Source organism: Ipomoea nil, unplaced genomic scaffold, assembly GCF_001879475.1.
Source record: "Ipomoea nil cultivar Tokyo-kokei standard unplaced genomic scaffold, Asagao_1.1 scaffold3069, whole genome shotgun sequence".
Taxonomy (NCBI): domain Eukaryota; kingdom Viridiplantae; phylum Streptophyta; class Magnoliopsida; order Solanales; family Convolvulaceae; genus Ipomoea; species Ipomoea nil.
In genome coordinates, this window is record NW_017619497.1 from 1,852,430 (window position 1) to 1,867,889 (window position 15,460).

General features: G+C 36.9%; 2 protein-coding genes across 3 annotated transcripts; both read right to left on the bottom strand.

Moving 5' to 3' along the window:
* Window positions 1-2,756: 2,756 nt before the first annotated feature.
* On the bottom strand, window positions 2,757-5,405 carry LOC109164745. The gene is made up of 7 exons (XM_019313294.1): window positions 5,315-5,405; window positions 4,968-5,261; window positions 4,410-4,787; window positions 4,280-4,351; window positions 3,891-4,196; window positions 2,842-2,929; window positions 2,757-2,793 (listed from the first exon to the last, which is right to left on the bottom strand). The coding sequence occupies exons 1-7, from the start codon at window positions 5,403-5,405 to the stop codon at window positions 2,757-2,759; spliced, it is 1,266 nt and encodes a 421-aa protein (XP_019168839.1).
* A 3,741-nt stretch (window positions 5,406-9,146) lies between these two features.
* On the bottom strand, window positions 9,147-14,579 carry LOC109165515 (protein FRIGIDA). 2 transcript variants are annotated; one of them, XM_019314319.1, is made up of 4 exons: window positions 14,366-14,578; window positions 13,548-14,335; window positions 10,217-10,392; window positions 9,147-10,118 (listed from the first exon to the last, which is right to left on the bottom strand). In XM_019314319.1, exons 1-4 carry the CDS (start codon window positions 14,485-14,487, stop codon window positions 9,348-9,350), a joined length of 1,857 nt encoding a protein of 618 aa, XP_019169864.1. In that variant the 5' UTR covers window positions 14,488-14,578; the 3' UTR covers window positions 9,147-9,347. The 2 variants fall into 2 exon arrangements, with proteins under 2 accessions (XP_019169864.1, XP_019169863.1); XM_019314318.1 differs by having other exon boundaries at window positions 13,548-14,579.
* Between the last annotated feature and the right edge of the window lie 881 nt (window positions 14,580-15,460).

Consider the following 15,460-nt stretch of genomic DNA (forward strand, 5'->3'; position numbering starts at 1 on the left):
AGATTCCTTGTTCGCACCGGCATTTGGTCCTGTCTGCTGAACCATTGAGTCACCGTGATTTACAACTTCCCACAATGCTCTGTCGGGTCGGAGTGTGGGGGGCCCTTGGGGTTGGGGACTCAACCTTTGGGAGAAGAATTACCTATTTAAATACGCAAATTCTTAATTCTTAATATACTTTAAAGTACTTATTTAAAAAAAAAAAACATTGGGCATTATCCCAATCGCGCAATGCGCGTAAAAAACTAGTATATATATATATATATATATATATATATATATATATATATATATATATATATATATATATATATATATATATATATATATATATATATATATGGAAATGTTTGATTGTGTATTTGGAAAATAATTGAAAGTGAATTCGGAGAAAATTTTCTAAATGCACAATTAGTTATCTGCGAATGCTTAATCAGGTATTACAAGATACTAATTGTAATTACAAAAGTATTACAAAAATTTCATCGCATTTTAGGAAAATACTTAACCGTGCATTTCAAGGAGAATTTCTAAATACACAATTAGACATTACAAGATGAACAATAAGAGTAGTCCGTAGTTCTCATGGTGTGTGTGTGTGACTTAATTTTTGCCGGACATATAATTGGAAGGTTAATAGAAGACTAAAATTTGTACTATTACAATAATTGAGTATTTTTTATATAAAAAATGGTAATATATATTAAGCAATGGGAAATAAATGCCAATACAAGTAGGAATAGTAGAGTTTCAAAGTAAAAAACCACATTGAGACCTCACAACCCTAGAAAGAGAATGGGCTAACACATTCGTTGATCTACGAATAAATCGAAAGGTTAGGACACTGATTCAAAGTGTTTGACAAGGGAGAGACACCCCTCAACCTGAACATTTTGCCAACCTTCATCTTTCTTCCATGACAAGACTTCTTTGACTCCTAATGCTTCCGCCGTATGAGGATCATCAAAGCATCGTAATGGGCTATTCTTAGCCAAAAAATCTCCAGTATTCGACAGAAGAAATCTCCAGTATTCGAGAGAAGGATGACTCCAAAGAAAGCTTAAAAGTGATTGATTTTGAAGTAATGTATCAAAAATGAAAAATAATATTATACTCGTGATAAAAAAAAAAAATGAAATGTGAAGTTTTACATTACAGAGTTAGAATTGTGCTTCCTTTGCTATTGCAAATTTCACCACTCACCTGGAATATGCTTTACTAATTTTTTTATTTTTATTTTTTAATCTAAATAGAGAAAGTGAACATCATTTGTGAAGCTGCTCGGACTTCTCCATATCATTCACTAGGGTAGGTAATTCTGTTCGATGTATCCGAACCGAATTAGTAATATACCGAAAATTCAAACAATTCGGGATTCTAGTAAATTGAACTGAACCGAACGATTTGGTAAAAATCAAACCGAACCGAATAGCGTTTGATGATGATGATAATAATAATAATAATAATAATAATAATGATAATAATAATAATAATAATAATAATAATAATAATAATAATAAAAAAAGTAAATCTAAGTCCCTTGATGTCTGCTCCAGCGTTTAGTTCCCATTCTCACTGGTATCTCTTTTAAATTTTTTATTTGATTTCTTTATAGCTTGTTCTCTACTTTGCACTTTTGTTGTTTGCTGCAATTGTTCTTTACTTCACAATTAGTACTTAGTAGTATGTTTGAACTTTGAATTGCTATTTTGTTATATAATGTTTAGATTTTGGATATGGATTATGTGATTATGTGATTATGTGAATATGTATTGTTTGGTAGTATGTTCACAAAATTAGGAAATGTTGAAATTTGAGGATCTTAAACCGAACCGAAATCAAACCGTTATCACCCCCTTTGGCAATTTATTTGGCAAAAACTATAGCATCTTATACTTTGGGCAAACAAGAAAGATACAATAATTTTATTAAAAAGCCCTTAGTATATGTGCCATACAATAACCTAAGGTAAGAAAAAATTATTACCAAAAAACTCTTGTAGACCATGTTCCATGAACTCATAGTATTAATTTTCAGAGAATATGTGTGCTGTATATGAACCCCAAAAACTTCAATATTCAGATAGAATAGTTGATCACCAATAGAAAGATTAGCTAAATAAAAGCTGATCATCCAATAACAATAGATTTTCTGTTTAGATAATAATAACCAATAACTGATAATAATAGCCATAAACTGAAGAGATATATAAGTCAGAGATTACCAAAAGAAGTGTAGCATAATAGAGTATTAGACAAGCCATACTAAAAAAAATTCCATATGTCGCAGTCATCATGCTTTCCTACTACTCCCCCTTTCTTGTATCTTCCCTTATTTCATATTCCAAAAAAGTTAACCAAATAAAACTCCCCTTTCTCATAAAACTCCCCCTTTCTTCAAAAACTCCTTTCTATTACTCCCCTTTTTTTGCCAAATAAGTGACAAAAAAGATTGGTGAACATCAAATCAGTGGATTAGACTAGTGAGTTGACGGGGTGCCCGACCTTCTTTCTCGTAAAATAGCAAGAAACTTATCCAACATTCATCCATATTGATCAATAGTAATTATCATACACCAAGAAGATAGTGTTGTCATATTCATTCCATGTTCGCAATAGTAGAAAAACCATTCAGATATTCTTTATAAAAACCTATCACACCACCAATAACACGAAAGTCTGAATAACATGATAATCCAAAGGATATGATAACCCAAATAATATGTTAACTTGGATAATCTAATAATCTGAAGATTTTCAACCAAAAAGATAATCCGATATCCAATAATATCCACTAAAGCCAATAAGAGAAACCATATAAAGATAATCCAATAACTAATACCAGATAACTTTTGCTTGATGATGAAATAGAGGGAATAGCTCTATAATAGTTCCTTTTTGCTTTTTACGAAATCTTTTGCCACATGAACCTGCACAAGTGAAAATAGAAAAGAGAAACACAGAACAAGGTATATGCAATCTTGAAAATGACTTAGCAAATAACAAAGAAGCACAAAAATTCAAGAAATTTTCAATTTTGGTCAAACAAGACAATAAGATGATTCAGACACAGAATCACAACAGATAGCATGAAAAACACACAACCAAACAAAAACACACACGGTCATGACCGGACCAAACAAATAACACAGAGAAATAAACACATTAATCAAATTGCACCAAATTTATCATTCAAGCAAACATATTTTAACACAAAAACACCAACAAAAAGGCATAATCAAAGAATTAACAAAAACAACCAACACAACGTAGATATGACATTTAGTGAACACACAGAAACAGCCAATAACAAAACATAAAGAATAACCCAAGCAAATTAAACGAACACTTTAAAATAAATGAACAAGTAAAGAGAAAGAATCTGAAAGATTAAAAGTACCTGATGATTTAATGAATCCAGAGATACACGTATATATATATATATATATATATATATATATATATATATATATATATATATATATATATATAAACTAGAATGGATAATTCATGATCAAAAGGATATATGCACAATAATATCAAAACAAACATCATCTTTAGGGAATTCAAGATAAAGATAAGGTGGATAGATAAGAAACTAATAAGACCTGAACACTTGGCTTTTAAAACGTGAATTCAAGATAGTTTTTATGCCTGTTTAGCCTTAAGGCTTAATCTGCACACGAGAGAAAAAAAAAAATTTGTAACACTAAGTAATATTTATTTGTGAATTAGTGTACCTGAAATTTTATTACACGGGCAAAAAGAAATTTAATTAGCTGGATTGCTGACGCCCTAATTTTTTATGCCACAACTCAGACTCATTTATGCTGGACCTGCAACAGAAGATATCATTTGTTAGAATATAGCAGTTGTCTGTTGATCGCTTACCTTCAATAACACACTGTTTTTCATTATCCATAACACTGCAGTTGTCATTGGTGAAGCTAACATTCCAGTTTTGATCGCAAAGTTGGCTAATGCTTATGAGGTTGGCATGGAGTCCGTTTACCAGTAGCACCTTTTTCAACTTCGGTAGACCTGCAACATTTAGAGTACCTACTCCGGTTACTTGTCCTTTGACTCCATCACCAAAAGTTACTTCACCGTTGCTTGTGTTTATGTCACTTAGAAATTTTGCATTTCCAGTCATATGACGTGAGCAACCGCTGTCGAAGTACCATTTTTCATCCCTACCTGCATTTTTAGTGTGAAATGATACAAAAATGATATAATCGGATTTCTTTACCCATACTTGTTTGATAAATGGAGTAATGTACTTATGGCTATGTTTTTCGGCCCTTTGTTCTTTGTAGAAGTAATAACACTCAGGTCTGATGTGTCCTCGTAACCTGCAATAGTGACACACTGGATTATATACCTTATAGTTAAACTTGTTATGTACTGTACCTCGTGTTCGCCATGCTGAGCTAGTGGCCGGCGCTGATTCACGATATTGTTTAGCTGTGCTTGACTCAGGAGTATCTTCTGGACGTGGATCAGATGTCTTGACAAAAGTAGTTTTGTCTTTGTTGGTTCCTCCAGTAAAGCCAATACCAAACCTTGCACATGATTGCCGTCCAGAACCAAGAATTTCATCAAGAGTTGAAGTGGTATCCGTCATTTGGATTTTCTTTTTGTAAGTACTCAGTTCCAGCTTCAGTTCCTTGACTTCCTGTTTCAGGTTGTCTTCTCGGTCAGTGTATTCTTTAATTAATGCGTCCCTATCTGCTACTTGACCTTTGAACACGTTTACAGCATTTTGCAATACTCTAACTTCACTAGACACTATACGATTTGCTTTAAGTAATGCTTCTCACTTGGGATACAACTTGTTAAACTCTACTTCATAAGATAAATCTGGTATTTCATGGTCTTCCGCCGAGTTGTATTCACCACCATCCGTGTCAGATGCATCTCCAGGTCCTGAACATGTCGCAACTCTAGTAGTAAAAGCTACAAAATTACCGAACATTTCTTCTGCGCCAGAGCCAGCAGCTTCTGATTCAGGTTCGTCATCACTCCAAGTTGTGGCTGTCATGGACTTCTTTCGCCTAAGATAAGTTGGACATTCAACTTGAACATGACCAAAGCCCTCACACTCGTAACATTTTATTCCTTTGTTGTTTGATTTTTCCCTGGAGCGGGCTGGACGTGAGGCAGCAGATTTTGAGTTTGACATGCTAGTTTTTGTATCGGTTTTCGACATGTTTGAGCTTGCTCCTTTTGAAATTTTTTGTTTTGTGAATTCTTCTGAGATATCTGTTTCAAAAAATTAGAAAATTGTTTAGTTAAAAATGTAACTGGATCATCACCTGATTCGTCTGGGTTAGCGGTATCATCATGTTCTTCAGCGACAAATGCAACTGTCTTTTGTTTTTTGGTGTGATCAGTAAGAATTTCCATTTCGTAGGTTCGAAGATTGCTCATTAGTTGAGCCACTGATTTGTTCTCCCAGCCATCATGTTCTTGAATCTCGGAGGTAAAGATCTTAGGATTTTTTTGACAAGTTTTTGTTGGGAGAAAGGTTTTCCAAGAATTGTTGCTCGATTAGCAAACTCTTGTATGCGTTCGTGAAAACTCGCAATATCTTCGTCATCGTTCATACGTAGTTCTTCAAATTCAGTCTTTACCAGCTGAAGCTTTGACTGTTTGACTGAACTCGTACCTTCATAGGTGGTTTCGAGTATTTCCCACGCAGTTTTTGCACAATCAATACCTGTAACCAACGAAAATTGATTTTCATGCATTAAGGAATAGATTGTGTCAAGAGCCTTATCGTTATATCCAGCAGTAGTAATTTCAGCTTGAGTTCTCTCGGTTTCAGGTTTTATCACTGGTGGATCACCGTCTTTTTCTCCAGGTTTTGTAGGTGGTGTCCAACCAGTCAGTACCGCCCGCCAAATCTGATCTCCTTGAGCTTTAAGGTGAGTTCTTGTTCGAGCTTTCCAGTATGCGTAGTTGTTACCTGTAAGCTGGGGAAGTGGCCTGAACCTTTCCATTTTGAAACACTTAGCAACAAGTGAGATTGAACAAAGTAATAACAAGAAGAATAGTATTAAAAACCGCAGAACACTAAAAAATAAGGCACACGTAAAAGCCAGATCGAAAGACTAGTAACTTAAGCCTCCAGGCTCTGATACCAATTGAAATTATGCCGTGAACCTTAAACTAGCTGAACCTGAACTTCTACTTGATTTTTAAACTTATATTAGATTTTGATCGATTAATTTTTATTATTTAATGATAGTAAATAACAGAAAATAAAAGCAGTAAGTAAATCAAGTACACAAAGATTTGTTACGCAGTTCGGAGCGCTTCTCCTACGTCTGCGGGGCAACCCACGTCAGCCTAATCCACTATTGATGTTCACCAAGGAGTTTTACAATAGAACAGTACATTAGACTCTCACAGTCTTAACTGCCATACTACAAACAACCTTCCCAACATCCAACCTGGACCTTGACGTGCATGCCTTGATAACCTTCGAACAATACTTCAACTGAGTCAGGCGCAGTCAGTAGCTCAGCAGAATAATAATATAATAATTAATTCTCAACATGCAAGCAGTGATCAATTCTCAAAATAGTAACTGTTGAAAATGACAATTTTCCACAACTAGTAACCTTCCTATTTATAGCAATAACTCTTCCATTAAACAGCCACGTGAATAGCTTCATTCCATGCTTGAATCATTCTCTGCCATTCATTTAAATCAGATCCTCATAATTAGCTTGAACCATACTTTAATCACTGACTTCCTCTTCATAGACATTAATTGTGAGCCACCCAATTAAAAAGACTCTTATGATAAATAACAATGGTCCAAGAGTTTTTGGCTAATCCTAAGTCTATTATTTATAAAAATAAATTAGCCAATATAGGTTTAGTGTGTACAAAATATGTACACTTACAGTTTCAAACTGAACCGAAACCAAAACTAAACTCTAATGTTAAACGAATGGTTTAATTTTTTTAAAATCGAAATCGAAACTGAAAAACCGAACCAAAGTCCGAAACGTCCACCCCTATCATTCACAAGTGCTAACAGCTAGTTTAATGGAGAAATTGAAAGGGATACCCAATTATAGGCCTCCACTAAGGCTCAAACCTATCACCTCCCACATAGGAGAGCAACGTACATTGTACCATTAGACTACAAGGTTCTTGGTTTTTTTTTTTTAAATTTAATTATTATAGAGAAAAGTTACAAATGAAAGAATTCATTATTTTTGGCAAATTTAAATCAAACAACGTTGACAAAATCTACGAAAATAAGTAATGGAATCATGACGAGTCACCATTTAATATATGTAAAAGATCAAAATAAGCGAAATTCTGGTGAGTCGCCATTTAATCTAGAGTTAATTTCAATAATGGTCCTCTGACTATGTTAATTTTTTATAATTGATCCTTGACTTTTTAATTTGGACAATTTAGACACTTGATTTTCAAAATATTTCTAATTTTAGTCCTTCCATCAACTGAAGGTTAAGTAGATGTTAAATTAAGGGGCAAAATAGTCTTTTCAACTTTAGTAGCCCTTCCATTGCTTCGTTCTTCGACCAAGGCGCCGTTCCAGCCGTACAATTAAGTCTTCGGGCTACAGAGGTTCAGAGAGTGTGAGCTGATCCATGGCTGGTGGCCACTCTCGACGCTTTCACCGTCGAGTGGCTCACCGGCGTTAGGTATGTACAACTCAGAGCGAGTGGTAAGACGCCGGAAAGGTATGTACAACTCAAAGCGACGACAGTGACGAGTCAGAGAGGTGTTGGACGACGGCACCGCCTTGGCCGTCCACCGCATCGGAGAGAGCGCGAGCGGCCTGCATCGGTTCCAGGAATACGAGAACCAAACAGATCCGGGTTATTGGCAAGCTGGTTCACCCGAATCTGGTTCGGATTTGTTGTTGTTCGTCTGGATTCATATTCAGTCTAGGTTGTCGTTCGACATTCGTAGGCCGAGATGGTGCGAGGAAGAGGGCCTCTATCGCTGTGGAAATCGAGGTTCGCCGGGAAATTGAAGCGCGACGTGAACTGTAAGTGGGACTGGAGAGTTTGGTTTGAATTGTTGTTGGAGAACGGCCACATCTGGGTCTGTGATGGGGCGTCACCGACAGTGTTGTCCGTCGCTGCCGCCAGAGGTGAACGGCAACATCTAGAATGTTCTGCCGCTTTGTGCCCAAGCTCGATGGTCCTCATAAACTGTTGTGCCCAACCTCAGTGATCCTCATAAACTGTTGTCCAACAAACAGGTAAAAAGACATCTCTTGGTCACTTTGTAGGTCAGTATTTCCATTCCTTTTAAGTTGAGTTCCACAGTGACCTCACTTTTTAGAGGGGTTTCTTCCTCAGAGGATGAATGACAACATGGATGTGAAAGGAGCAACAAATAAAACTGTGGAGATTGTGGTTCCAGAACAAAGATGCATCCTGTATATGGCCTCGAAGGTTCCAGTCTCACCATATTGAAAGAGGTAAAAGCCCAATTTACCTTCTCGCTAGTCTTTTAGCTTTCTACTACTATTCTATTATTAGTACTATTAGTTGGTTTTTACCGTTTCCTCACCTTTTTCCCCCAATTATACTTCTTAGAGCTCAGGCGCCCAGATCACAATGCAAGTTCCACATCCTGGAGAAAACAGTGGAAAGGTGATTATATCAAGCACACTAGAACAAGTACAAGTTGCAAAGTGCCTTCTTCAAGCCTTCATCTATGTTAAACCATAAAAACTACTACTTCAATACCAGCTCCACCAGATTGAATGCATTCTAGTTGAATTTTGTTTTTCGGTGCCGGAGAAACCGCCCACATGGTTGCCGACATTGGGGCGGTGGTATTTTGATTTATTTGGCTATACAGAGGAGAATTATACACTTAGCATGTTAAAGGACTGTTTTGTCCCTCCATTTGACGTCTACTTAACCTTCATTTGACGGAAGGATCAACATTGGAAAGATTTCGAAAGATTGTCCAAATTAAAAGTCGAAAACCAATTGTGAAAAATCAACATAGTCAGAGGACCATTGCTAGAATTAACTCTTTAATCTACGTAAAAATTTGCCTAGATTCAAGGTTCTTGGAATTTAGGAAAATACATGACCCTATCAAAAGATTGCTGGTTCCATTTCTGGAGGCATCACCAGAAATTCAGAATCAGAATAATAAAACTCAGAGGAAATTGTGCTCAATATTTCAATTTTCAATTGTGATGATCTGCAATAAAATGTAACTTGAATCTTATGGTAACTTCCAAAAAACACTAAGCACCTGACCTGCTACAATGGATATGCTACATCAGTTATAAAAGAAGAGAATAAATACTTCTCCGGTCTAAAACATAACAAGTCAGAGCATGTATGATGTATGATGAGCAGGAACACCCCCAGCTGCGCGTTGGTACACTTCAGTTTCCACGCCATCAGGGTGCTGCTGATAGGGATCAGAAGCGGCGGTCCTACCTGGGCCGCCAACTGCTGCCGCTGCAGCTGCAGCAGTTCGAAACGCTATGGAACTTTCCAAGGAGGATGACGGCACGTATGCGTGGATCTGAGACCCGATTCTGTCGTACATGGCTGTATCACCGTGCAACCGGTATATATGACTGTTGTGACCGAGTATATCAGCGGGATCGGGTCTGTTGTGGCTGATTATATCAGCATGATCGAGTACCATCCCTCCATGAACCCCGGCATAAGGGCCTGTGTGTAATACAGTGTGTGCGCCTGCTGATACACCAGCACCTGGTCCCCCGGTGAGCACGGCTCCTGCAGTCCCGGCTACCGAGCCGACCATACTCTCGGCTAAAGATCCTGGGCCAGGTGCATACAAAGACGGGGGAGCATAATAGCTATGCAAGTGGTTTGGAACTCCATCTAAGCGTGAACGTTTTACTTCATGGTTTTTGAATTTCTTAAATGACTCGGTTTCATTGACTTTTCTCTTTTGGATTGCTGTCTCTGCTGTTTTCTTATTTAACTCGGCAATTTCTTTCTCCAAGCTGGTAATCATCTCGCTGATTTGCCATCCAGGAAGAAGCTTCGCAGGGTCAACGTTGTGACTTTCCAAACACTTGACTACTGATTTCAGACCAGACAATCGTTTCTTGTTTGATTCATTCTGCACAGCATTATTGAACAGCTCGATTAACTTGAAAATAAAAGGAGAATGCCTATAACAAGCTTAATTTTATAATGAACAGAAGATAAGCTACTCACCACCGCAGCTGGGGAACCCAGTGCTGCCTTTTTTCTCTTGTTAGAAGATTCTTTAGATTCTCGTAAAAATGATATCAAAAGTTTCTGAGGATTGATCTGATCCTCAATTCCACAAGTGTAGGCAATGTCAACAGCATCAACTTCCATCTTACTCTTCACCATCCAGTCAATTACTTCTGTAAAAAAGTATACAAACAAAAATAGTTAATCGTACCACCTGGATATAACTGTTTGAAGACATAAAAAGGAAAAACCATCCGGCTTATTTTTGTTGGCAAGGTGAAGGGGAGAAAGTCAATGTTGTCCAAGTGTACCAAACATAATCAAGAATTGGTTAGCACCAAAATCCAAATCCAAAATAATATAAAAACAATTACAAAATGGAATTTCACGTGCATCACCTGCAACTTCAAATTTCATATATCATATACGAATAAGTATCCACAAAAGAGGAGCCAATTCCCAGTAGTAATAATGTCTCCAAGAAAACATGCATCGTCACACAACCCCCACCCAGAAGAGCAAGAGATGGAGGAGTAGAAGGAATAGGGTCAAAAGGGGATTTTAAAAAAATGAGCAAAGGAACCAGGTTTGGAAGGGGACATGAAAGAAACCCTTAAACCCCTAAGACCACTGCCGACACTAAAAAGAACCAAGAGAGCAATATAAATAGATGAACCAAGAAAGTAATGATTCAGTACTAGCTGAATCATCAATTTGGACTCTGTCTGTGTTTTGTAAAATGTTATGGATCTGGCCTCTATTCTTTCTCTTTTCAGTATTTTACTAATGTGTTTTAAACATCAAACAATTATCCCAGATTTGGATGGAATGTTTGGTGTCTGTTTGATCCATCCATGTCAGCTTATGACCTGTCCACATTAGTATCTGACCAGCCACATTTAATTATTAAAAAACTAATTAAACATATAAAAAAATATCTACCTATTTCCATCCCATGCCAATGGTGATTGCATGGCCACAATTATACTATCACTGATTCCATTATTCATCTGAATGTGAGAATCAACTTATCAATTCACACTAACCTACTTGTTCAAAAAGAGGGCTTTTACTGAATTCATATTTAATGTGACCTATTATTACACTAAAGAAAAGGAACAGAGGCATATATCACAACATAAAACAACAGTAACAAAGTTACAGAACAAGACTCTTAAAAGTTACAACTTTCTTTTCCCACAAAAGTAAGAGTATGAATTTCTTTTTTCAATCTCCTTTCAAGTATCAAAGATTCTGAAAATTTATTTGTAGAGGCAAACTTATTTTATAAAGAAAAACAATTTAAATAGAAACATAGTGATGGGCAAAAAGTCAGTATTAGCATGACGAACTCACGAGATAAATATCTCAATAAGACCACAAAGGAAAAGATAAAAAGTTCTACACAAAAAGTTTTCCAGTAAGGACACAAAATTGCATTTTGGAAAAGCTTTTTGGAGTGTAAATAATTAAATATAAGCCTACCCCTAATGTTTTCTACACAGCATATAGATACATACATGGGTGTGTGAGTGTGTGTGTGCATAAATTTTTATAAAATAAGTATTTGCAAACCTAAACAATTATTGAAAAGCATACTTGCATAAGATATACCCATGTCTTTATAACTTATAAACTATAATAACTAACAGCTAATTGTACCAAAAACCAAATATTTTTTTTACAAACAACTAAAGCCATCAATTTGCTAAATGCCTAAATCAGGTTATCCTCAAACAAGACCATAAACATGCTTTGTCAAACTCTAGGGAAATGCTATATTTAAGAAAATTGTAACATTGACTTAAAAAATAAATAAATAAAAAGAGAGGAATGATTCAGATTGATAATTTTCAACCAAATTGATCATTCATCCATACAATACAAGTGTGAGTACAGCATAGTTCTAAGATAAATCCCAATTCCCAAAATCCCATGTTAGAATATAACATAGGTCACTTCAGGAGAATCAGGATCAGCAAAATCTACAGTTTGCGCATCAAATGAAGCTTCCTTTTACTCCCAAAACAGACAAGCATGGCAGGGGAATACTTTATATGAATTTATGCAACTAAGCACATTTTTATCCACTGATAGCATCCTTTGGACAAATCTATAACAGCATTATATCCAATTCTCATACAGAGATGTAGAACACACACAGTAGCATTTAGTTCGTTGACACGGTTTCCACTGAAGCACAAATCCAGATACATTTGTAAGTTGCATGGTGTATCATGGTTGAGGCATTCAGTGGCAAAGTAATTTAGTGCTATTTGTATCCACAAGGAATAATTATTAGCTTTCACATGATATATGTATTTCAATGTCATCAGAGAAAGTACAACAGCTTTCAAGCAGTTAGACTGCTTTGACAGGAATGACAGCCTTAAATATCATGATTCACCAACCCCACTGTGTAGTACTCTAGCACATTTTTAAACCCTTGCTTGGAAACAAATTGGCTACATACAGAAGTAGGATAGAGAAATATCTAGCCTGATATGATCAGTGTTTTCAATTTTCATCATAACTTTATCTAGAAAACAACAATTCATGCCTGGTTGGTTAGCAACAAGACTCATGTAGCTTTCAACCAAGTCATAACACGTTTTCAGATTCTTAGTATGTTGGGAGTTAGAGAAGGAAATTCTTTCTTGGAAGTAGTACTCTCTAGTTTTTATCTTATGTATTCACTTCCCAAGACTCAAATTATGTTCCTTCGATAATTGTGTAATTATTAGTAAATAAATAGCTTGTACTGGGGGGGGGGGGGGGGGGGGGGGGTGCAGAATGAGGCTTGATAATATATTTTGAAGACACTGGTATTTCTCTCTTTCAATCTTGTGAAGTTGAACCTTTAGCTTTTCTTTTGTTTTTTCTGAATCCCTTTTAAATCTCGCATATAATTATGAGACAGCAATTTGCTAGTTAAAGATCAGCATCAAATAGCAGATGACTGTTCACAAGATCAAATTTTTTATCTGATATCCTCTACATTGATATCTATCTTTATTATCCATTATCCATACCCATTACGAGTTTAAAACCAAGTTTCTACTTTGTTGTCCTTGTCATTGGATCCTATAACAATTCTCCACAATATCTCAATTCTGGCATAACTAGCTCGCCAATCTAAAAAATATAAAATTTTGAACTATCACTTTGAGACTAATACTAGTTAAACCGTTAAAGCACATAAATTTATACAAATCATATTCAAAAACCACAGAAAAACATAAACTTGGAAATAAAAAACAATAAAAGACATCAGAAAGGAAGATAAACAAAACTTTGCTGGCAACAAAAGTCAAGGATGAAAGTGTACCAGGAATCTTTGTCATGAGGAGACTTGATTTCCTAAGAGCAGTTTTAATCTCCTTGGCATTACTTGTTCGTAACAAATCCCTAAAATCCTCATACCTAAACAATGCCGGAATCCCAAAGCACCCAATAAGCAATAGCAAACCGCGAGAATCCATTTTGCTAGCTTTCCCCAAGCCTCCTTCAGTGATCAGCCTCTTTCTCCATGCCACAGCTGCCTGCTCTGCTTCTTCCTTCACAGCATTCTCAATCCCAATCCCTTGATCAATTTCCATCAACAAAAAGCATTCAAGAATCAATACAGATGCCTCCCTTGCCGGGATCATGGGAGATTTCTTATCAGCAAAAGCCTTACTGCCCTGAAGAAAAAACCTTCCGGAACAGTCTAGCGCGAGCCTCCCTGGATTGGGGGCAAGTTTCAATGCCTTAGGAACTTCCTCTCGCAGTTTACTGATTTCAGAGAGCTGCGAAACCATGTACTTCCGGAGCCCACGGCTGTTCATCGTTCGGCAGAGGTGTTCGAGTTCCGAGCCAGTATGTTTCGGTTGATTTTCCTCAATGGGAGCCGAATAAGAAGCTTGATTCGCCGGAGCAATCGGCAATTCGTCTTGTTTAGGTGTGGCAATGGCTGGTCCCTGTTGCACTATGGAGTCGATGGCTGTCTTAATATAATTCATATGGCCCTGTAGCTCGTCATAGCAGCGCTGGAAGGCGGAGAGCGCCGTGGAGAGTCCACGGAGACCGGCGAATGTGTCAGCGGGGCACGAAGGAGGTTGCTCTGACTGTGATTGTAGAGTTGTTTCCGTGAGCGGTGGTGGCGGAGGATTGGATACAGAGCCTTCGAATTCGGCGGTTAGCGGTGGCAATTGTGATTTCTCGGCTTCTGACTCCATCTTTGGCTGAGGAGAAGTAACGCCGGCTGCGGCGGTCGCCGGTTGCGCCATGAGAATTGAAGTGAAATTTGTGAAACCGACGGGGCGTTGCCCTATTTAAGTAGCCAATTTTATATGAGGCCTCAGGCGAGAACACAATGTTTGATAAGAATTGATAAACCAAACCCCAATTTGGTAAACTTTACATTGAAACACCTACTTTGGAGTATATATCACAATATAACAATGGAAAAAGTGTCAAATAGGCTATCAAATTTTTACTATTTGTGCAATTAGATCATCAAACGAAAAATTGTGCAATTAAACTATTAAATGTTTGTATTTAAAAAAAAAAAAACTATTAAATGTTACTAAAACTCGCAATTGACATTCTTTACAATTAGACAACAGGTTTCCAGTAACATTTTTCGATGACATGTTCCTAAAAAATAAAATAATTTTATTTTAAATTTATTTGACAAATATAATATATTAATAAAATAAATATTAAATTAATTATTAAAAAAAAAAAAAGGTGGTTGCCTCCTGTAGCTTCATCAAAGAAGGAAGCAAGGTTGTTTCCACGGTAACTATGAACGGAGGAGGCAGCCCTCCTCCTTCAAGCTCCATTAGGGGTGTGCAGTATCTGAATTATCCGACTAACCCGACCGACCCGCACCCGAACTGATATTGTTGGACGAAATCCGTATCCGAACACGACTATCTGATTCGTTGCCTTTATATAAGGCGGTTAATGGAATTCGGGTGGGGACTTATGTTTGCCATCCGAACCCGTCCGAATATCCGAGCTAGGGTAAGGGTTGGTAAGGGCCTTAAGTATACGACGCCGTGTGGGATTACTATATATAATGCGATGAAGGGTTGAAACCCTAGATCTTTCGTTCATTTGCACAGTCACCCCTTCCAGAGAACTCTCTCATTCTCTGACTTCTCTCTTCCAGAGTATTCTCAGTTCTCTCTTCACTGATCTCTCTACTCTCTACTGTTAGTGTGAGACTCTAAGTAGTAAACACTCTCTCACTCT

Coding starts and splice junctions, on each gene's coding strand:
- LOC109164745 (XM_019313294.1), bottom strand. CDS start 5,405: ATGGAAATTCTTACTGATCACACCAAAAAACAAAAGACAGTTGCATTT. Junction 4,788..4,967: donor TGGCGCAGAAGAAATGTTCG/GTAATTTTGTAG, acceptor CAAATCGTATAG/TGTCTAGTGAAGTTAGAGTA. Junction 4,352..4,409: donor CTCAGCATGGCGAACACGAG/GTACAGTACATA, acceptor TCACTATTGCAG/GTTACGAGGACACATCAGAC.
- LOC109165515 (XM_019314318.1), bottom strand. CDS start 14,487: ATGGCGCAACCGGCGACCGCCGCAGCCGGCGTTACTTCTCCTCAGCCA. Junction 10,393..13,547: donor CCTCATGACAAAGATTCCTG/GTACACTTTCAT, acceptor ACTTTTTTACAG/AAGTAATTGACTGGATGGTG. Junction 10,119..10,216: donor TGGGTTCCCCAGCTGCGGTG/GTGAGTAGCTTA, acceptor AATGCTGTGCAG/AATGAATCAAACAAGAAACG.